The sequence below is a fragment of the Ursus arctos genome, unplaced genomic scaffold, assembly GCF_023065955.2.
Source record: "Ursus arctos isolate Adak ecotype North America unplaced genomic scaffold, UrsArc2.0 scaffold_8, whole genome shotgun sequence".
Lineage (NCBI taxonomy): Eukaryota > Metazoa > Chordata > Mammalia > Carnivora > Ursidae > Ursus > Ursus arctos.
The window spans coordinates 30,630,046-30,653,454 of record NW_026623100.1 but is presented as its reverse complement, the minus strand read 5'-3'; the positions used below and the strand labels follow the sequence as shown (position 1 = coordinate 30,653,454).

Sequence of the window (23,409 nt, the reverse complement as noted above, 5' to 3'; positions counted from 1 at the left end):
TTAATTTTATCAGGTTTTTTTTGTAGAAAAAAAAGACATGTGTTAGAAAGTTTTCCTTGCCTCACTGATTTACTTAGAGGAATTATATGTTAATGTAAAGTTGTTTATGTCGTTCATCAAGTTTGGAAGCCCTGAAAATAATTTTTAGTCCCCCCCCCCCATTAAGATGTACATAGCCGTGTTGCTTGCTGTCAGGTGAGAAATCCAATAAAATGGATTAGACAGCCTTTTTTTTTTTTCCTTTTTTGACACTTAGTCTGTTCCTTGCTTTATAACAACAGGTAGGAGAGAGGACTCACATTTTAGAATACCAACCAAGTGTACAAAAAGCTGTGTCCTAAGGAACAGTGTTATTGTCGGGCAAGTGTCACAACTTCTTAGGTAACAGCTGCTCAGGCTTGTTTCCCTTAAGAACTAAGGGAAGGATATTCATTCAGGTTTTGAAATTCTTTAGGCTCCTGTTTACTGAATTGTCCCCCTTGGAAACTTTTTTAGTGAGAAACTGAGATATAAATTTTACCCAGTTGCCATGCACTGAATTATTAATAATGAGCATATAGAAAAAAGTAAAAGTTTTGCTATTTTAAAACTCACTCAAATTTATGTAACAACTGGTACTTTTGGCATCCACTATTTTAAATAATGCTCCAGTGGCAGAATAAAAGTACAACAGTACTTTAGAAAGACACATACACAAAACATAAAAAAGGTATGGGGGAGGTAAAAAATACAGACACATGCATAAAGGTTTTTTGGGGGGGGTCAAATAAAGTAGCTTACTACAAATTATCAGTATCAAATTATACTACAAGGCTACCGTCTGTCAAAATACTTCACATTTTAATTAACTCAGAAAGGTAAAAGCTACAACAGAAACTTTTTGAGTTTGTTTTTGCTGTGGTTTCTTGTTAAAGAACACTAGTAAAAGCATGGAGCTTTATATTTCATTTATATCAGAAAAATCAAGATCACTGTCACTATATATGTAGATTAAAAACACGTAGAGATAAATATGGTATTTAGGAGTGTGAACTTTAATTCACTTGTAGAATTGTTTGAAAACTTTGTTGCTACAGAAAGTTCGTATTTATTGTAGGAGATGGCTCTAGTTGCAGTAGTTTCTTGGCCAAGGACAGAAAGAGAAAGAGAGAGGTCTCTTTGACGACTGAGTCCAAAGATCACATATATGCCAAAGGTACCAGAGGGCAAGCTTCAGTTTTAAGCGAAAAGTGGCCTTGCAGGAAGGGTAACACCTCCCTTCTTAGGTCTTTCCATTAATTATCGCTGACCAACAGAACATACAAAATTCTGCGGCCACTTGCACATGCAGAAACCATAATTTTCTGTCTCCTGTGAATATCATTACTTACACAAATGATAGAAACCCATAACCTAGGACTCCTGCTTAAAAAGTATGTGGATATTTAATTTAGTTTTAATATTCTCGAAGGAAACAGCTACTAACCAGAGTTGGCGTGTCTTAAAAAAAAAATTGTCTCCAATGGCCAGTGCAATTGGTATGAAAAGCAAACTTCTACCCTCCGTGCAGATGCTGGGAAACCCTGTGAACAGAACTGTCCCCTGGAGCGCCCATCACTCATTGTGTGGAGCAGTGTCTTTCTCCACGAGCACTGTGTGGCAGTTCATTCTTTGTATGAATCTGTGAATGGCATATGTCAGGCCAATAAGACGACATTCCTATTCTGGGTAATAAATAGATGCCTTGTGTTTTTTTTTTTTTTCTTTTTCTTTCTTTTTTTTTTTCTTGAAGATCATGAGACAAACAAAACATGCTTGGCTGTCTAAAAATTTTCATTGAAACACAAATAAATTTCAAAATAAAAACATCACAATATCTTCAAAAAACATGACTTTTAACAGGACAAAACAAATGCTTATCATTTAAACGAAGCACTTCATATAGACAATGCAAACTCCCTTTTGGAAATTCTGCTCTCTTTGTGGTCTGAGGGCTCCCAAAGCTGGAAAGGCTCATTTGTCTCCTCTCAAGGTCTTCTGTCCCTCATCTGAACTTAATTGGAAATACCTGCCAGGATTCACTGACACAGACATCACACTTTGATTTATGTATTTTAGAAATCCGGGGTCACATAAGCCGTGGTCTCTACCCATGGCCGCTCTCTGTTCAGAATGGAGTCGGCATCGGCTCGCCTGTCTGGCTTTCCCCTTACACTTGCACTCTGCGTGTGCAGTGCTGGCCCTGCCTCTGAGCAGGGACGGCAGAACGAGGGGTGAGTGTGCCCGGCCCGGCGCCGCCCTGAGTGGAGCGAGCTATGCGGATGCGTGGGGTGGGGGCTGGAGGGAGGAGAGTGGAGGGCAGGGCTGGAGCCACCGTGCAACTGCTACAGCAGGTCTGACTAGTTTTAGGTGCCCAAAGGCAGCTTTGTTTCTCTAGTGACTCCAGGTAGCTGCAAACCTAAGTTCTTAAAACTAATTCATGTCTGCATTACTATCTTTTTGTCTCTCTGCAAAAACCTGTAACTTTGCAGAGGTACTAAGTGGTTCTCAGGTTTTTGCTGTAACAACCTTCATAGGCTGGTAACTGACAAGAAGCCCCCAAACCAAGCATTTTTTGTGGTTCTAGGAGTTTCATGTAGAGTAGTGAAGGGGAAGGGATTCTGGCTCTTAAACATGAACACTCATGTTTGTAGTGGGCTCTGTGAATCTGTTGAACAGAAGTAAAAAGAACTACTTGGATGTGCCATGGTCAGAAAGTTACACGCGGATATGCCACTTGCTGCAGATCAACCTTCAGCTCCTTGCTCTCCTCTCCTGGCTGGCTGCTTATCGTTCCACGCCACGCCGCAGCTCCTGGGGCTTCGAGCAGGGCTGCCGGAGTACCCCACCCTGGTGTTTAGAAGTGTTGCCGGAGTTAAACTCAGTGAATCTCAAAGTCCCAAGGTCATCTCTACACCAGAGCAGGTTTGCATAAAATTCTAGCCACACGAACGAGATAATGACGTGGCAACTGTTTTACACTGATCCTCCCTGAGTGGTTATCCCGTTTTATAATAGTACGTGATACAGATTTGCTTTTCAGATTTCTGACCTTTTTTGAGGAGAGAACCTCCATGTGCTGTTCGGTGTGTTCCCTGCTGTCACAGAGAAGTGATACAGCAGAGGTATTTCAGCTCTGTGGTCTGCAGCTGAAGAAGAAATTTTTGTGCTGCCTCTCTGCTTGTCATGAACTTGGTGATGGTCTCTTCAGAGTAGTTTTTAAAACAGGCTGATTTTTTTAAAAATATTTTTTACCACATCCAGAAATGTAAAATAAAATAGATTTCACCTGATGATGATTGTTAGCGGTCTAATGGTCACTGGTTTACAAATTAAAAGTGTGGATTCTTCAAGTGGCACCTGCCTTCTTCAGAAACTCCTGAAGATAGGCAGGCTGAATGGAATGTTAGGGGTAGCGAGTGTGGTAGGCTGGAGGCCGGCTCTCCTTAGGGATCATTGAAGAGCTTTGAAGTGTTAAGAGGTTGGTTCCTTAGAAAATAAATATTTATAACATTCAGTGTGGTACTCTGAATATTTTTATTGTCTTTGACTAAGTGATTTTGTGTTCCATGGGTCATTAATTATCAATATGCAGAAGTCCTCAGAAAGAAATATTTTATCTCAAAGTAGACCCAAAGTAATTATTTTTAAAAATGAATGGCTGGCATATTTACAAAGTATCATTCACTGTTCTCAAGTTTAGTTTGTATCCTCATTTTCTTTTCTCTACTTTGTGAATTATTTGAGTATATGATATAAAGTTTAAATTGTCTTTGTAAAACCTTATCACTAGCCTCCCTAATTCTTAGGAATAACTAAAATACACATGCTGATTCTGAGTATGGATTCCCCTTATATGGGACTGCAACATACACAGTTGAATACTGTGTGTCTTACGTGTATTTCTATTATCCTATCTTTTATGTGTCTCTTAAGTCTACTTCTATTATCCTATACCTTCAATTTTTATACTCTCATGTATGTTATGTTGTAGACATTTCTTTTAAAGAATCCAGATTTGGACCATACAGTACAATGTTCAGTTTTACTCATTAAGGAAATAAAAAAAATAACTAGACTGCATGTGGAAGTTAAAAGATGAAATATGTTCTATATTTTATAACATGTCTTCTTTAAAATGATTTTTCACAGTAATAAAGCATTCTGAATTTGAACACAAAGAAGATTAAAAACTACTCATTGTCTGTAAGAAACACTTCTATAAAAACGCTTCCTGATGTAGTATACATACTTAGTTTCTGTTAGTTTCATTCAGTGGCAAGTAGTTGGCTAACAAAACCTGGAAGGCAACCTTTTGTATAACTAAACGTACAGTGTTATTTTATGCAGATTCATTCTAACAAATTACATTAGCCTGTGTTAGTGTGACTTTTATAGATCTGATGGCCCTCTTTTTTAAAAATACAGAAAACTGTCACTTACTTTTGGCAAAGCATTTGGTTTCTACCCTAAGCCTTTTATTCCCCCTGACATTGTTTATTATGGGTCTCCAATGTGAGGGGAAAAACAAGGTATCTTTGGGGAAAAGACGCTACAGAAGGGTTGAAACCAGAATCCCATCCAAGCAATTATAAATACAGGAGAAAAAAATATTTTCATTATGCACGGGAATGGGGGTGGGGCAAGGCTGGCTAGCCTTTACAGGCACATTATCTTAAGAGAAAGAAAGAAATTAAAATCTAAGAGTTTTTTTTCCTTAATTGATAATGAGTCTTTAGATTCAGCATGTTAAAGATGTTCCTGACACCAAATTAGCATGAATTAGCATCATAATTTAAATGATTATAATAAATTATTATAAATAGTATGTTTATATTTACAAAGTTTCAAATGGAAAGATCGGTGATAATAGTTAATTGCTTATGGACATTATTATGGAACATACAACAACATAGAACCTCAACTTGTAATTTCAGTAGAAAAAAATTTCAGCAGGTAGTTACACAGTAACTGGTTTCATTATCTCTCTAAGGTCAACTTTGTTACATTTTACAATTAAATGGCTCCTCCCCGATATCCTTTATGAAGTTTTCCCAAATAACTGCCTGAAGCCGTATCTGTTCAGTGTGGAAGTACTTTCCTTTTCTTAAGAAGCAATAGGATTATTGAAGGCTTTTCAATAGTGGTAAAATTCTTAATGCTAACATTGAGACGAACTCACTGTGTGGTTGGGAGTCCACTTTAGGACCTCCACTGGCAATTTTGAACTGTTGGCTTTTCCAAGTCCTCACCTTATGACTTGGGTTTGTATATTTGTTGTTGTTGTTGTGTATTCTCCCTTCAGGAATCCTCCAGGGGTTTTAACCATGGTTTTTGAAACATCATTGTCACATACATAGGCAGCAGCCTTTTCTATGTACGGTATTTTCAGAGTCTGAACCATAGTATAACATAATTTAGTTTGGTCTTAGCAAGGCTCTTGGCTTGCTTAGCACTGTCCTGTGGAGACTGGAATTTGGGAACAGTCTCGGAGGGGTGTATACTTTGAGAGATCTATAGGTGGAATTGCAGTAGTAATCAGACTTCAGGCGCGCCTTATTGCTCTGCTGCGCCCCCTTGTGGCTGGATGTGATGTGCTGTCTTTCAGAGTTTGAAAGGGGTTGGCGTGTACTGGGCTTGCTTGTTTACATGGAGCATTAGTAGCTTTCTTCTGTGTAAACTAAACTATCAAGTTATAGAATAGTTCTCGCTGAGGGTGTAGATAATTTATTGTGCTTATTCAATTTTTTGAATTCGTAGCATTTTAAACATATGTATTGATGTGTTGCGTTTTTAACTTTTTATTATGGAAAATTCCAAACACTCAAAAGTAGAGGAAGAGTGTAATGCATCCCCTTGTACTTATTACCCAGTTTCAACAGTTGTCAACATTTTGTCAGTTTTGTTTCATCTATGTGGCCAGTTTTGTTTTTCTAGAGGATTTAAAAGCAAATCCAGGCATCATATATTGATTATGTTTTTGTTAAACTGAAGTTCAGAATCCGTATATTTTGGCTTGATCTTTTACTTTAAGGGTATGGTGCTTTTAGCCAGAATCCTTAGGTAAAATGAAATAATTGTTAGCATTTCCACTGTCTTTGGAAGAAGGCGACTGGTGTCCCAGCTTAAGAGTTAGCTTTAAAACCTAAAATTCCCAACTGGTAGAGGAACCAATTAGACAGGATATTAGAAACATTTTATCCTACTTAACAGTTACATTCGACAAAGCCCATTTTTCTTTCCAGATGTTTATTAACAAGGCCATAATATAGTCCAAAGAAATAGTTACTTGAAACATTCTCTCCCAGAATTTGAGTCTGGTTTGCCTACTAAATGCAGTTAGTTGTTAACGTTTAAATTTTTCCTTTTCCTTTTCCAAGAGAAAAGATGATATTTGACAAACCAGCAGTGTCTGAAACGGTCTTCAGTTTAATGGGAGCATGGAAGCAAAAATCCTGAGAGGGAAAGCTAGAGTGTCTTGAAACGTGGACTTTAGGAGACATTCCCAAACAGTAAAAGTGTTTTTGTTTTTATTTATTTAGTTAGTTTAGTTTAGTTAGAGGTGGACTTCCTGGCCGAATTTCGGTTTTCTCTCTGGGCTTTAAGGCGCTGTCAGCAAAGCAGAGCGGATTGTTCCCTGGGTCTCCGTGGAAATGCGGCGGCGTGATGAGCGGCGAGCAGCCGGTGCGGTGCCCCGCGGCCCCGAGCCCCCTGCGCAGCGGGGAGAGCCGGGAGGAGGCGCCGCCGCAAACAGTGGTGTCGGGTTACAGCTGCAGAATAGCGCCCGAGCGCGCCTAACTGGCTTCATCTAGTGACTGGCTTCATAATTACATTGCTGATTTGTTAGGGAAGGCTTTGTCTTACTTACCAATTAGCATGGATGTTACTGCAGGGACCTCATCCTGGATGAGCTTTGGTCGTTTTTTTTTTTGTTTTGTTTTGTTTTGGTCTGTTTAAAAAAAAAAAAAAAAACCTTTCCCGAAGCAGGCAGCTTTAGGGGTTCTGTTACTAACACTCCCCCGGGCTTCTGGGAGTCCTTACCCTGTCTGTAAATAAGCAGAGAGGCTTTCTCCCCATTGGAATTTTGCCCCTGTTTCCGCCATTCCCTGAGGCCAGAGGCAGTCACTTTGGGGTCTGAAGGCAGCCTTTGGGAGGGCTGATTCCACACACATGCCCCCCTTTCTGCACCCTCCCGATCTCCCCCACCCACGCCCCCACCCACGCCCGCACTGGGGGGTCTGTCCCCACTGCGGGGAGCCGCGTGGTGCATGGCACAGCCGTGGATAGTGAGCCCTTGGACGACTGGGCCTGTTTCTGTTCGCTGTTTCTGTGATCCTCCCCCCCCAACCCCCCACCCCCCTCTACCACGTCCTTTTCAGGGTGGCCTTTTTGTTCTCCGGGTGTGTTTTGTTGTTACGGGGGGGGGGGGGGTGTTAGAAGCATAGACATTATCAGATTTCTGAGTCCTGTGTGTTTTTTAAGGTGTAATATTTTAACAGTGTAGAAAGTTGTCTAAGCAAATGTGGCTTCCCCCCATTGAAGTTGGATCGGGCTTTTCCTTCCTGCCTGGGAGTTGCTGTGTGACAATCTGACAGCGGAAGAACCATTTCTCAGAGTTCTGCCCTGTGGCTGGTGGGAGGTGTCCTCTCTCAGGCACAGAAGCTCTCTGTTTGGACCACCTCAAACACAGGATTCAGAATGCATCTTAAGGCAAGTATTTGGGGTGAGAAGAGAAATGAGAATATTCCGTGTCTCAGAAGTTGTTTCAGAGCCAGTTCTCTGGCCGGCCTCTCTCTGGGTCTTGGAAGTCTGTCACACACAATAATTTTGCCAGGGGCACTCCTTCCTTCTACCACTACCCCCAAAAGAAACTGAAAGAATGTGTGTGTTTCCACTCAAAGGGCTGTGGGTTTTGGCAGCACAGGATGTCAGATGAGGAAATAGCCCCTGCTAGCCTTTTCGAAGACACTTGTCACACATTTTCTCTTAGCTGCTTTTTTCTTCAAATGAGGTTGATCCATGAGGACAAACCATTGTTCTGAATTGTTGGCATCACTGTATATGTCTCATTTTTATGATTTTTAGTGTCAGCATTGGTACTTCTGTACCCTTCAGCAGCCACTGGTCACATTGGAGGATGTAGTTGAAGAGATTAAGGATATGGCTTCTCACAGCTCCCCTTTGAACTGGGAGCCTTTTTCTTGAGAGCTATTAACTCGTGTTTTTAAAACATTTTTATTAAAGTACAGCATGCATACAGAAACATGCACAGATCCTAAGCCTATAGGCTGGTGACCAGCTCCCCGGAAGCCGCGGCCCCCTTGGAACTACCCTTTCCTGACTGCAGACACCATGGCTTAGCTCTGCCTCGTTAACCGACTTTTAAAACAACATGTCACTTAATCGTGAAGCCTGCTACACTCCCGAGAAGGGAAAACGGTGGCTTTCTAGTTTTTATTTACCGGTACAAAAGGAAATTGGAACAGGCTCTTGAAAATGTGCACAGGTTTGAACCCATTGGGCCTTGAGGTGTTTTGAAGTAATGATTTACACCCTTTTTTGACCAGCACATAGTCAGAAAGTCAGCCCTCACGGTGGGCTGAGGAGGCTTCCCATTCAGGCCCCCACAGGACCCAGCAGGGATGCTGCCCACAGGAGCAGCACTGCCTTCCGTGGGCCTGTCTTTGGGAGGCCACAGAGGGCTGTGGAAAGCCTGCAGGTTAAAGCAACGGGTTGTGGGGGTGGGGGGATGACAGACGTAGTAGTTTGCAAAAGTAGATTTAATATTCTTAATTTAAATTTAACACTTATTTTTGACAGTTTAAATAGGGGAGAGGGTTTTTTTTTTTTTTAATTTTAAGGCATAGCTTTTAAAAAGTTGAAACATTGAGTTAAAGAGAACTTTTTGGGTTTTTTTTTAAGTTTGCATTTTGTCCTTAATGCCTTAAAAGCTATGAAATGTTAGCCTTTTAACACACAGGTAACACATAGGTATTGTTTCAGTTCCTTTTTGGACGCTGGGCTTAAGGCGTCACTACCTTGCACTCTAAGATCACAGCAAGAAGAATCTGGGTCCCACTGAGCCAGTGGGATCTGATGTATCAGGCTGAGAACCTGGGCTTTACCATGAAAATTGAGCTGAAGACACCTTAATTCTGCATAGAGCTTTTTTTTTTTTTTTAAATGTCAGTTGTCAGTTGCCATTGCAAAAACTCTGTTCATTTCTTTTTTTTTTTTTTTCTTACTTGCTTAGACACAAATAGGGAAGACCTTTGGACTCCAGATTAATTGGGTAAAAATATCCACAGGCTTAAACATGAAATGGCTGGATGCGAAAAAGAGGAAGTTGTGGTTCTGGAAATAGGGTCCCCAGACCAGCATTACCTGGAAACCTGGAAAGGCATTCTTGGGTCCCCCACTAGACCTGCTGAATGAGAATCTTGGGGCTAGGGCGTCAGCATTCTTTGTTACAAGCCCTTGAGATGAGTCGGATACTCACCCAAGTTTGAGGAGTGTGAAAGGCATTCACAGCCTTCTGAGCTAAGGCTTCCCTGCCTACCGGATGTGCCTCAGTCCCACCACTTTGCCTTACCCACGTCCCACCCCGTACAGCTGTCACCTCTGAGGTCTGTTCAGTTCTCCTCTTTCTCAGACCCTCCCTCCCATGCACAGTTCACACTCAGGGACAAAGACAACACACATCTCTGTGTCTTACAGTTCTCTGGCTGTCCCTCAGAGTCTTTCCTCATTCTTTCCATTTCCACTCATTTAGTCAGCTACTGTTTATGGGGCATCTTCTGTGTGTCCGGGACTGCCCAGTCCTGAGGATACAGAGATGAATGAGACTGAGTCTATGCCCTCATGGGGCTTACTGTCTGGATTAGGAAACAGGCATTAAGTGACAATTACACCTTAAATTTAAATCTCAAATCCTGTCTCCAGAAATCTTTTCTGATCACCCCAGCTCATAATAACCTCAGACGCCTTGCTATGGGGAGTCAGTCAAAATCTGGAAGTGTAGGGGCGCCTGGGTGGCTCAGTCGGGTAAGCAGCCAATGCTTGATTTTAGCTCAGTTCACGATCTTAGGGTCCTGGGATCAGCACCACATCCAGCTCTAGGCTTAGCGGGGAGTCTGCTTAAAGATTCTCTCTCCCTCCCCCTCCGCCTGCCCGCACCCCCCCTTTCTCTTAAATAAATAAATAAATCTTAAAAAAAAAATCTGGAAGTGCAAACACCCCCCCCATAGTGAGGTAATATAGGCCCCTGTGTTGTCCTTTTTCTTCTGAGGAGTGTTCTAGTGACCCTTTGTTACTTTTGATCATTTGCACAAGTAGATTGTAGCTTTTGAGGGCAGGGTCCTTTCTGAAGAAAGTTGTGCAATTGAAAGCCAGGTTTGGTATATAGAGTTGTATTCGGTATTAAACTTACTAGAAAACTCCGGAAGAGAAGTTTTCATTCATATTGCTACTTATGAGTTTTGCTCTTTATTTTCAAAGCTCAGTTTGCTGTAGTAAATACTTGCTAAAATTTATGCTAAGAAAATCAGGATGCTAGGAGTTCGTTCCTAACAGGTTTATTGGAAAGAAGGGTGTTTTATCATGAACCTTATATTAAGAACCACCAAATATCCAAGAGAAGTGGTTGGTTTTAGGCTTTAGGCTCCTGTCCGGAGAGGCAGAAAATGGAGGAAGCAACCACATCCTTCCTCCATGTGTGGGGGGGGTCTCTCACCAGCTCTGAAGTTGAGGGTCTGTTTTGGATCTTTGAAAAATTGGGTAGAAGACGTGTGTTTTGAGCTGAAGTCTTCCCAAGCCAAGAGAGGAGACAAAGAGGGGTGTCAGGTCTCCAGATGGCCTAGAAGCCACACTTGTCACAAGCCCCTCCTTTCGGTGAACTTCAGGTGCATATTCCCGGTGTCGGTGTCAGTGCTCCACAGCCACAGGGCCTCCGGGGCAGGAACAGCCGAACACCCTCTTCTCCAGTGTTACCTTGAAGCCCTTAATGAGGCCCAGCCACCGCTTTGAGCTGCAGCCTAGTGAGGCCTTTTAAAAGGTCACGTGCCTCTCCAATAGCCTGCTTTAAAGAGCTATTGTGATTTTCGTAGCCTGCCCGAGGAAAGAGGCTTCTGAGGAGCTGCCGAGCCTGGCTTCGGCCAGCCGGCCAGCCAAGCTCCAGGCCCAGAGACACCATTTGGCTTTTTGCCCTCGGGTTCTTGAGTGGCTTGTCTTTTCTTCTTTGAACCGTGCCCTGCTCCAGGAGGTGGTCATTAACACCCGCAAGGAGAGTGAGAGTTCTCAAACCCCCCCCCCAGGAGCTGGAGGCCCCTTTCCAGCGTGGTCAGTGGGAAGACTTGACTCAGACAATGTGTTAAGCAAATTCTGGAAAAACTTGAACCTTTAAAAATGTTTTAAATCTAAAGTCTTTAAGTGAAAATGTGGACTTGATTTTATTATGTTGCATTTTTTTCCTTTCTATAAAAATTTCGATAGAATCAGGATTACAAATCGGGATTGTGTGCGTTTTGCAATCTCACTGGGTGTGTGGAGCCAGTTTTGCCTCATAAAATGCTATAGAGAAATGAAGGCAAACCTGCTTTCAGACACTCTATCATGGGTTCTTATTTACACGTCTGAAAAGCATCCAAGCTTCGATTTGTCTATCCTGCTCACAAATTTTGCTTACAAGGGTCCTCCTCCTTCCCCTTCCAGCATTACAACATCTTATCAGGCTGTTCCTAAATCATCAGGATTATCATACAGCTATGACCAGCTGGATCATTCTAATTGGAAATTAAGTGCTTCTCACATTGAAATCTCTCCGAAAACATCGCCACTGATCTCCTTCAGCTGTGGGAGTTCTGCTAAATGCCTAGTACTGCATGCTTGGTAAATATTCAAGTTTTATGGATTCAGTGATAATTTCTAGAGAAGTAATCCTTATTGAGAAAGTTATTGAGAGAGTTCTATTGTTTATTCTGGCAACAACTCTTTAAAAGACAACCCTATATTGATGGCTAAAAGAAAAAGAAAGTCTACACCGTCTTAGCTGTTCCCTCTCCTCCAGAAAACCAGTAAAAATTCCAAGTGGCAGTGAGCTTGCTGGTTTGTTTTTAGTTGTTTGTTATTTGTTTTTGGTTTACATTTTGGGACAGTGCTTCTCAAACTTTTTGTGATGAAGAACCTTCTTGTTTGTTTTTTCCTTCTTCATAGATAAATACTTCAGTAAAATATAAAAATACTAGAGAAATGAAATTAAAGTGCAAAGACAAAAATAGAAGCGTCGTTTTAGAAATTAGATTTACAGACTTACAATTACTCTGCAAATTTGCTGTAAATGTTTCTAAATAATACAGTATCTCTGTTTAACTCATCATGGGCCAGTAACAGTTCACAGACTGGCACCTTCTACAGACCACACTTTGAGCAACGCTGTTTTAGGGTGGCTTGTCTGCATTTGTGTCCTCTCACAGAGATTTACATGTATTGGGTACGATTACATTATAACCCATACCATAAACCATCTAACAGCTTTATAGTAAGAATTAAATGCACTTGGTGAGCTCTTTGGCAAAAGTGAAATTTTCCTAGAAATGAATATTTAAATGCTTAAGTTTTAGGCAGATACAAACAGTATAACTGTTTCAAAACACAGTCGTCCTGTAACACTTCTCAGGCATAAAGGAGAAAGTGTTTTGTAATGTGAAATGAAATCACCTCCTCTCTGATTCACACTCAAGTTTAAATGAGCACAGATACTTTAGATAGGAAATGTTCTATGCAAAGTATATTTACAAATGAGACTTTTTAGCATGAAACAGTAGGAAATGTTTTTGTCATGTGAAGTGGTAGATACAAGAGTTATTACCACCATATCTTCCTTGCCTCAGAGAACATTGTGGGACTGGTCTTTGGTTCTTGTGATTGACATCCATTTTCTTAATGTTTCCATGAGGGAAAGTGTTCCATACAAGTAACTGTACATTCTTTATGAACATTAACAAATCCTCAAGCTGACTCTGACGTTGCTGGGTTTCAGCTGTCCTTCTCTCCTGGGGACTGAGGCGTGTGAAGGCGGTCACTGCAGGTGGAACTCATGTGTTTGTCTGCTTGGTGGTGGCGGTGGGGGTGAGGGGGGAGGCCGGGCAGCGTGGCCTTCCTTAACAAAGTGTGGCAGGGAAGATCTGTGAAGTTTTATTATGGTCAGCCTTATTCCTTTAGGATGAGTCTCAACTCAAAATGATAATGAGGTGTAGGAGACGATATTCAGCCCCTTGAAGACCAGGCTTTATTCATTTGCGGGACTACCCACTTTCTCCCACTTTCTGGCAGAGTGCCCAAGACAGCATAGATGCAGAATGAGTAAAATATAAAGGACTGAATGAGGCTTCATGAAAATCAGCAGAAGCAATTCAGTAAAAAGGCAAGTCGCTTTTAGAAGAAAAATTGGATAAGTACAAACTACTTGTGTATATGAAGATATCAGTGAGTGAGTGGCACTGAGGAGGGGATTAACTCTTGCCTATGGGGAAGTGCTACAGAGGTGGGGGGGGCGGGGAGCAGGCACAGGCCTGGTGTAATGAGAACCACATCTCCTGGTCTGGACGGCAGAAGAACAACTTTCTTGATTAAATGGTTAGCAAGTGAGCTCTATGGGGCGAAGACCAGTGGGCTTGCAGTTGTTTTGTTTAGACGGTAGAAGTTCTGAAAGGAAGGACCACTCTCCAGAAGGTGTAACCAGCCGAGGGGGTCTTCACTGAGGCCAGAGCAGGCAAGGAGGTGGGGGCAGCAGGCGAGGTGGGGCAGGAGTTAAAATTCGAGCCATTCCCAAATGCTCAAGGTCTGAGATATGAGGTGGTTGTTTTTTTGAAATATGTATATATCTCTGGAATCACAGTAGGTATTTTGTTACGAAATGGCTCACGTTACTCAAACAGTAATGCTTATAATCAGAACAAATTACTTTTAAATTCGTCCACTTGCGTTCAGACGTAACAGTATGCAATCAAATTGAGGCATTGGAACTTGGGCTGGGAAAGCCACATTCCTCCACTTTCTTCTAGGCTGAAAAGCAGTGGCAGCTCCTTCACTGTGGTCATTTAACACAGGCCAAGTGCTTCACCACATGTCACCAAACAGGCAGAAAAGCTCTGTGCATAATGAGGAAGGAAAAGGCATTTTGAAAGCACACATGGTTCTACCAAAATTGTCCGTGCCCTCCTCCCTCCTTCTCCACCTTGGTTCTTTTAATCGTTCAGGATGTGTTCAAGCTGTAATCTGTGACACCTTTATCTGTTAGGTCATAGCATTGCAAGTGTTTTCTTGGGCGTTAAAAATAAATCTGTTTGGGGGAGGGAAATTGAACCTGCATGGTAATGTTAGGCAAGCGAACGCAAGCGCACGAGTGGAGAAAGTCAAAATCATGGTTTCCATGGTAACGTTTAACTTGTCTGTGTCGTACACATTTCTCAAGAAATACATTCACCAGACTACCTAGTGATAAAAATTGCTCCACCAGCATACAAAGGTAGATTTCCCACTGCTCTCGCATTCTAAAAGCTCTTCCCCCAATTAATGCATCTCTTCTAACCAACCTTGGGCTAGGAACTCCAGTCCAACTCCTGACCTCCGAATCAGCGTCTTGTTTAGGCTAGAAATTAGTTTTCATGTGATTAATTCCACTTCCTTCCTTCCTCCTGTGCAGATATATGTTGGGTAAAGGAGAAAAACGGAAGTTTGATGAGCATGAAGATGGGCTGGAAGGCAAAATCATGTCTCCCTCCGATGGTCCATCCAAGGTGTCTTACACCTTACAGCGCCAGACTATCTTCAACATTTCCCTTATGAAACTCTACAACCACAGGCCCCTCACCGAGCCCAGCTTGCAAAAGACCGTTCTGATCAACAACATGTTGCGGCGGATCCAGGAGGAGCTCAAACAGGAAGGCAGCCTGAGGCCGGTGTTCGCCGCCGCCGCCTCGCCCCCGCCCGACTCGCTGAGCGACAGCTACCGGGAGGCGCCGCCCGCCCTCAGCGCCCCCGCGCCGCCGCCGCCCGCGCTCGCCGGCGACCTCGGAAGCACTACGCCCCTGGAGGCCTGCCTCACGCCCGCCTCGCTGCTCGAGGACGACGACGACGACACGTTTTGCACTTCCCCGGCCGCGCCGCCCGCGGCTCCCGCCAGACTGTCGGCGCCAGCGCCGCCGCCGGAGAAGGACAGCTTCTCCTCCGCCCTGGACGAGATCGAGGAGCTCTGTCCCACATCTACCTCCCCAGGGGCCGCCGCGGCCGCGGCCCGACAGCTCCAGAGGGGGCGCCGGCGCGCCGGGCGGCCCGAGGCCCGACGACCCGAAGCTGATGGACTCTCTGCCCGGGAACTTTGAAATCACGACGTCCACGGGCTTTCTGACGGACCTGACCCTGGACGACATCCTGTTTGCCGACATCGACACGTCCATGTATGACTTCGACCCCTGCACGTCGGCGGCGGGGACGGCCTCCAAGATGGCCCCGGTGTCGGCCGACGACCTCCTCAAGACTCTGGCGCCCTACAGCAGTCAGCCGGTGGCCCCGAGTCAGCCTTTCAAAATGGACCTCACGGAGCTGGACCACATCATGGAGGTGCTGGTCGGCTCCTAAGAGCCCCGGACCGGTGCCCGCGCCGCCCAGACCCTGCGAGTGTCCCCGCACCCCACAGCTCTCCGCACTGTGCATGCACCCTTGCTTGCCTTTTTCAGAGAAAAGGATCGTTTTACACAAGGATCACACTAGTTTTTGCTTTGAGCAGAGTTGGAGTGCCTTCATCCACGTATGACCACTTTTAATATGCTTTTGTGAGTGGTTCTCAGAGACCTACTGCCCTGGAATAGGAAAGAATACATTGGAAGACTATGTTGCTGTGCTGAATGACAAAAATAAACAGTCCAAGCGAAGCACAAGGAATAAGTTGGAAAAGCTGTAAATTGCATGTGCATATTTGTCTATTTTTTCTATAAGTTTTATTGCAAGAGGTAAAAAGAGAAAATTATATATATATATATTATTTAGATAATCTCAGTACCTTTTCTGGCATTTTCGCCCTGTATAGGTTGACTTGGCAATTCAGCCTTTTTAGAGGCATTAACTACTCCTCCTAAGTGTTGCATTTATGTGGCTGTTTAGAAACTGCTGCCCAAATTTATTTTATATTTTTGTACAGATTCTGCAGTTTATGATATTGTTTTTCTAAAAACAAATGCTGTTTATACATATGAGATAGCTATTTTGATAGGATTTGCTCACATAGTTCCTGCAAACTTCACATGTACAAGTTGCACTTGTACTTTTATAGAGTTGTAATGTTTTATATGTGTTTGGTGCAAAGAGAAAATTGGATCAAATTAATCCGCAGTTGATGTCCCCAAATGCAAACACACACACACACACACATACACACACACACACACACACACACACACACACACACTGCTTTAAGAAAGGGCCAGGCGATATCACACCCAAATTTCACAGGCACCGACCCCCTGGCATGAACACCCGCCAGCACTGTGACTTCCAAAGCCAGAGCCACGTCTGCTCATCAAACTTGCATTAAGCAGTTGGCGGGAGATGGCCGTGGAGCTGGGGGAGAAGGGGTTGAAGTGATGGTTCTCTTTAGCTCCCTCTCTTGAGGGGAAGGCTACCAAATACTCACTGTATTTATGCCAAGTTTGTGCTTTTAATTGTTCTTATTTTTTTAAACAGAAACCCAGATCTTTCCCTTTTGGCATAATTTTTACGATGACCTGAAATTTTACATGAGAACAAAATTTTCTGAAAAGTAACCGACCTCTTCGTAGAACTAAACCCTATTTGCAATGCCTAGGGCTCACAAGGAAGAAACTACCCCAGAAGGCATCCACTGTGTTGCTCAATTGTCTTTTCCAGCTTCCCTTCCCTAGAGCTTTTGTTCCCTCTGTTGCTAAGTGCTGAAAATGGCATCTTCATGATCACCGCAGTGAGCACAGCTCACCTCGGCCCAGCCTGGGATGCTGTCGTGTAACATCCGTTGGCTCTTGAACCTGGAGTTGGTACCATTATGTCACAGCTTCCAATCTGGTTGCTTCCTTGAATCAACTGCTTTAGCTACACTTTACAAGGCTCTTTTACCCAAATACACAGACAGGACTTTCTATGCATGTTCCTCTTCCTTCCCCCTGCTTCCCCTCCACCCCACCCCCATCCCCACCCCCAGGACACTTGAGAAGTAGCTTTTTACTCCTAGTGGTGTACATTTAATTTTAAAACATTTGCAATGTATCATGCTTGTTGCGGAAATTGTTGATGGCCTTTTCGTTTCAGTTTTTTTCTTTCTTCCAATGGTACTTTAGCTGGTTACAACCTATATTGTTGAAATGCAGATGGCTTCTTTAGGAATAACTTTTATATTTATTTAAGAATTTTTAAATTATGGGATTTGTGTTATTGTTGTTGTCTTTGTTGTTGGTCATTTGTCAATATTCAGTCACCAGTTCTGCTCACTTCTTGCCATGGATAAAATTGAGTCTTTCTGGCCAATTAAAAAAAGACAGCTTTATAAAATGGCACTTTAAACAAGCCATAGATAGTTTTATTTTTATAGTGCACATGGCAAAGCAAATACATTTGTGATGAAGGAACTGCTCATTTAAGCAAAAGATTCGTGTATGATATGATTAAATTTTTGTATATTTGAATTTACTTTCCCCCCCACTTGAATGTGTTTTCAAAGGCTAATCGTCCACTCAGTAGAGCAGTGAGAAATGCATCAAGTTGCTCTTGTTCTCCTACAAGCGGCCTCCACCTGGACACCTCTCCCTGCCGCAGATGTGGCATTTCCTTCGATAGGACCAGGGACTATCTAGTCGAGGTGAGGCCTGTTGTAGATGCTTCCGGTGTCACTGTGCCTGTCCATTCTAAGAGCTTCCTTTTCCTGTGGAGAACAAGTCAGCCCAGGCACCGTGCTTCTGATAACCGGAGGCCCCGGCAAACTCCCCCGCACGCCGCACACACATTCATACGTATACAGACACAATAGTGTTGATTATTCTGAACAATAACAGGGTAAGGCGGTTGATTTGCCATTGTTAAAAACTGATTTACAGTAACTTAGAACAACTGTACTTTGGTTGGATTAGCAAATCGTGTGTTTAAACAAATCCCATATGTTGGGCAACAGTTCAAATAAGCGCAGCAAAGTGTTGCCCAAACATGGTTCTCTGACTCTCTCGTATTTGTAAGGCTGGGCTTCAAAATCAAAACAAAACCCCCCAACAACAGCAGTTAAGTAAATGCTTTTTAACGCTGGACACCCTTGCCGTACATGCTCGATATTCAAGGTCTGTTGAGGAAGACGTGGGAAATTAGGGGCCCATTTTCAACGAACAAAAACATCAAGTGTTCAAGTTACCATTGTCTTATTTTCACAAAGCGACGGCCCAGTGGGGAAGAATGCGGGCCTGGGTGCGATCTCCAAGCCCCAGTCTGAGTGTGGGATGTGCTTCCAGATGCCACCTGGCTGTCGTGCCTTCCCCCTTTCTAAAGGACGTGGTGTGGCATTCGGAGTCAGGCAGGCAGTTTGAGGTGCCTTTATGAGAAAGACGTGCTGGGTGGGGCTGGGAGAGGAAAATTATTGACAGTGATGTGCAATGAAATGACAAGATGAGAGCAGAATCATAAGAGCTTTGAATTTGAAGTGATTTTTTTCATAAGTTATTTATTCCTTTTTTTTTTCTGTGTAAATATATTTATTTTACTGTGGAGCTCTAACAACATCTGGATCGTACCATGTGCAGAATGTATGGTAGGAATGTATTCTCTTGTAGGAATGTCAGTCTGTGTTCCAAGGGGGTCCGAGCCAGACCCCTGGATCTTCTCACTGTATGCACCGTCCACATTGAGTTTTCTCCTCTTCTCTAATGTAGGTCTATTCGAAATATGCAAAGGGTATGGATAAGGAATGTTTTAATACCTCCAAATTTTTAAGAAAATCAAGCATCAAAGGGTTGATATTTTTAAACTTTTTTTAGTAACACTTTCTCTTGATGACAGAAGGGGCAGCCACACTGACACCCTCGTTCACACCGAAGGGTGAGAACTAGCAGAGCCTCCGCTACACCTTGAGTGTCTTGATCAATTGAGCTTTTTATTGCTGTATCCCCGTGGAGTATCCCAACTGCCCTGAGGTCGATCAAGGAAAATTTCTTAAATAAATAAGCTCCAAAGAGCCAAAGTATCATCTTACAGATCGTTTTTAAAGCTTAAATTTATTAACCACCTTTGTGGTAAACAATGAATTATGAATACCACAGGGCAGCCTTCTTAAATGACAGATGTAAAAAAAAAAAAAAGACTCTACTTTGTGCAGCGATTGTTACCCTCTATATGAATTGTCTTAATTTCAAAACCTTGCTGTTACAAATTGGACCTTTATACATTTTCTGAAAATACTGAAAAGAGCATATTTAACCTGTTCTGGTTGTGAATGGTTAATTTCCTGTAATTGCCGAAGGCAGCGAGGTGTGTGCGTCCTGCTTGTGTACGATTGTTCTTAGTGCTTCTAAGAATGAGTCTAAATGGTTCTTGAAAATTAGCCAGGATCAAATGCTATTGCAGACAAAGCCAATAAAAATTTCGGACATGTTTTAGGGATAACAAGTTTGGAAGAAAGTGCAGTCCAGACACGCAAACAAGATTTTGGAAAAGATGTACATAGTGACATGTTTGGTGCATGGTTTTTGAGGAAGGCTTTTGTCAAAAAGGAGGTGTAACCTTTCCCCCACAGACCTGAGAGCTGTGCCTTTTCTATGCAATATTACAGACGTTACATCAGAACCCAGATAGCTGTACTCACATGTAGGTTTGGGCTGTAATCTAAACAATTGGACAGATGAAATGTACATGGAAATGAGCAGTCTTACTTTTGTAGTTTTATATTATACAATAAACAGTTAAAAGATGAGAGAGGTGTGTTTGCAGTTTGCTTCTGACTGGAGCACAACCAGCTCGGGTGTCACAATTAGCTTGTGTGAAGGAACAGCCCACACTCGGCCTGTATCGGGGTTGGTGCCGTTGACCTTCTCGCACTGTCTTGGCCTCAGGAGCATCTTTTCCTCCCGTTTCTCCCCCTGCCTCCTGGACCCTTCTTGACCTCCTGGTTCTCACTTCTCTTCCCCAGCTCTCTCTTTCCCAGTGGGATCCAATCCACTCAGGATGACGACAACTTGTTCGCAGCTCCTGCCTCTCTCCCAAGCTCTGGAGTTAAGTATTTGCCACGCTTGGCCATCTCACACTCACCGTGTTTCCCTTGGGCCTCCCTCCGGTCCCAGCCACTCTGTTCCCCAATGTCCATGCTCCCTGGCTGCCTCCTTTCCATCCTGCCACAGCCTCCCCAACCCCGGCCCTCTTCCCTACTTGCCTCGACTACTGCAGCTGCTTCCTATCTTACTGTAACTGCCGCAGCGGTGTCTTTAACATCCTTGCTGCTCTCATTACAGAGGACCAGTGGCTCACCGGTGTGTTCCACGTCCTCCACCAGCTCCCCTCCCTGCCCACCTTACACAGTCTGGCCCGCCCTCATCATCGTCTTCCACAGGTTCATGGAGGAGATCCCGTGCAACCTTCTTGGGCCAGCTTTGATGGGAGTCATGGGGTCCAGCCTTGCCCAGTCCAGGCATGACTGGCCCACCATACCAGCTGGTGAGGGAAGGGAGCTAGATGTGAGGGGCCTGTATAATGAGGGTTCCATTCGGCCAGCAGTTGAATACTTGGGGGTTGGTGTTGGGGAGGTTTTAGGGGTTGAATTGTGTGCTCCAAAATTTCTGTTGATGTCCTAACCCCCAGTACCTCAGAATGTGACCTTAATCTGGAAATGGGGTCTTCACAGAGATAGTCAAGTTCAAATGAGGTTATTAGGCTGAGCAATATGCAATACAACTCACGGCCTTATAAGACACGGAGATGCTGACACGGACAAGCACACGGGGAGAACACCATGTGAGATGAAGCAGAGAACAGGGCGATGTGTCTACAGGCCAACAAACACCGAAGACCGCCCGCAGACCACGAGAGGCGAGGGGACAGGCGTGGAGCAGATCTGCCCCTCCACCACCCCCCACCCCCCAGCCCTCAGCAGGAACCCACTCTGCTCACACCTGGATCTCTGACTTCTAGGCTCCAGAACAGCACATTTCTGTTGTTGAAGCCACTCAGTTCAGCTGCCGTAGCAAACTCCTACAGGGGAGGAGGGCAGGCAGATGAGCTCTTTCCAGACGTCGTGGTGGAAGATACTCATTAGGCAGCTAGAAGTAAGAATCGGCTGCCCAGCAGAGTGGTTTGTCTCCGGAATATGAGCATCTGCTATTAATTAGAGATATAACTTTGGCAAATCAGTCACTCTCTCCGTGCTTGTGAGGGCAAGATAAAGTCAGAGCTCCTAAATCTTTTCCAAAGTGTTCACAGTGCAGTGAAATTGCAGGTTACGAATATTGTCTATCCTCATCCCACAGCTGTGCCTAGCACATAGTAGGCACTTAAAATACCTGTTGAATTGAAAGAAGAAAAAAGCGCTATAGTTCTCTACCATATGGGAGAAGCCCAGAGCTCAGCCTTCCTTGTCTGGGTCCCAGACCTATCCTCTCCCAAGCCTCTCGAGACCCCGTTCCCAACACACTGTGTGCCCTTGCTCATGCCCCTACTGCTTGTAGAAATTCTACCCACCCTTCCACGGCCAAGCTCAAGTGCCTGTCCATGAGCTTTCTCTGCAACCCCCCGAGTCTGAACGAACCTCTTCCTCTGCCAGAGGGCTCTGCAAACCTCTGTAAATGCTCTCGGCAAGTCCTGCACCGTGTGTTTCCCCCCTCCCTTCTGCTGTTCTGTGACCACGTGGTGTTCATCTTTGCCAGAGGTTGGCAAACTACGGCCCTTGGGCCAAATCCTGCCAACTGCCTGTTTGTCTAAAGTTTTGTTGGAATACAGCCACATTCGTTCATCTGTGTGCTGTCCGTAGCTGCTGTCCTACTACAATGGCGCCGAGACCATACGTCTCTCAAGATCTAAAATAATTGGCCCTTCGCAGAAGTTTGCCAGACCCTGATCTTTGCAAACCATGTAATGCTTAGGACGGTGTCCGATCCTAGCCGGGGCCCCATAGTGAGGCAGGCCACAGCCCCTGTGCTCAAAGGCGCACATAGACTGAATAGGGCGCACGTTCTGGGGCAGGAGTCTTGGGGTACGGGGTGCTGGAGGTGGGGCTGCAAGGGCCAGAGGAGGCAGAGCAGTCAGCAAAGTCACACAGGAGTGGACGCCTTCTGAGAGCTAAAGATGTGGGAAGAGGCTGAGACACGAAGCTTGCGGTGAAAAGGCCCCATTTTACAGAAATGAAAACTGACACAGAGGGAAAGGGATTATTGTCTATTGCAAGACACGGTTTACAGCATCGGGGTTCAGAGTTTGGCCCTGCAACCAGACCGCCGGGGTTCGAATTCCAGCTGCACCGTTTGTAGCCTTAGCCTTGGGCACGCTCCAATCTCTGTGCCTCCGCTTTCTCATCTGTAAGACGAGGGTAGCAACTGAACTTACTTCACGCAGTGGTGGGGATTCAATGAGTCCATACGTGTAAAGCGCTTAGTTCTAGGACATTAAAAAAAGAAGTCCACAAATGTTAACTGTAGCTTTAACACAACAGTGGGCAAGGCTCAAATCCACAGCTCCGCTCGGTGTGGTGGGCTAGTTGAGCCATAAAGCAAAGCTGAGGCGTCTTGATGCTGAAGGCATGTTCTGTGGGGACACCACCATTTCCTCACAGCATACTTGTCGTCATGGTGGTCAGTTGTTTGTTTACTGAGGACTGTGCTCCCAGCCTGTGTGGCAATCTGGGGACCCAGAGTGCCTGTTGCCTCTTTCATCTTTGCTTTTCATTTCCTTTTGCTCCTCTTGGAAAGGAAGCTGTGACTGACTCGCGAGTCCCAGTCTCCAGGGTTACCACTTGCCGAGTGCTCACATGTACCAGACACCCGCGAGCTCTGGCGTGTGGGATCTCCTGGACTCTGCCCCCGTCCTCGCAGGTGTATCTCACCACCTCAGCTTTGCAGAGCAAGGAGTCCAGGCTCAGAGAGGTTAAGAAACTTCTCAAAGCTCACACAGCTAGAAAGTGGCAGAGCTGGGATTGTGACTCTTATAACCATAACCGCTTGGGCACCCTCGCCTAGGGCCCATCTGGTGTCCTGGGGGAGGTGGGGTCAGGCCAAGACCCCGAGGCTGGGCAAGGTGAGGGAGGCAGGAGACCTCGTACCAATCTGAGCTTTATCTCTTTCACCCGCCTGACCTCCAACAAGCCCTTCACCTCTCCTCTTCTTCACTGGGGTGTGGATCTCTCTGGCT

The 23,409-nt window shown here is 44.4% G+C and overlaps 1 protein-coding gene across 1 annotated transcript in view; it reads left to right on the top strand.

The window, feature by feature from the left end:
* SERTAD2 (SERTA domain containing 2) overlaps positions 1 to 19,990 on the top strand; it is a 108,451-nt gene extending 88,461 nt beyond the window's left edge. The window contains 2 exon segments of the mRNA XM_057309039.1: positions 14,720 to 15,310; positions 15,312 to 19,990. Of these exon segments, the coding sequence (XP_057165022.1) occupies positions 14,724 to 15,310; positions 15,312 to 15,654 (930 nt within the window). The 5' untranslated portion in view covers positions 14,720 to 14,723 and the 3' untranslated portion in view covers positions 15,655 to 19,990.
* The last annotated feature ends 3,419 nt before the right edge of the window (positions 19,991 to 23,409 follow it).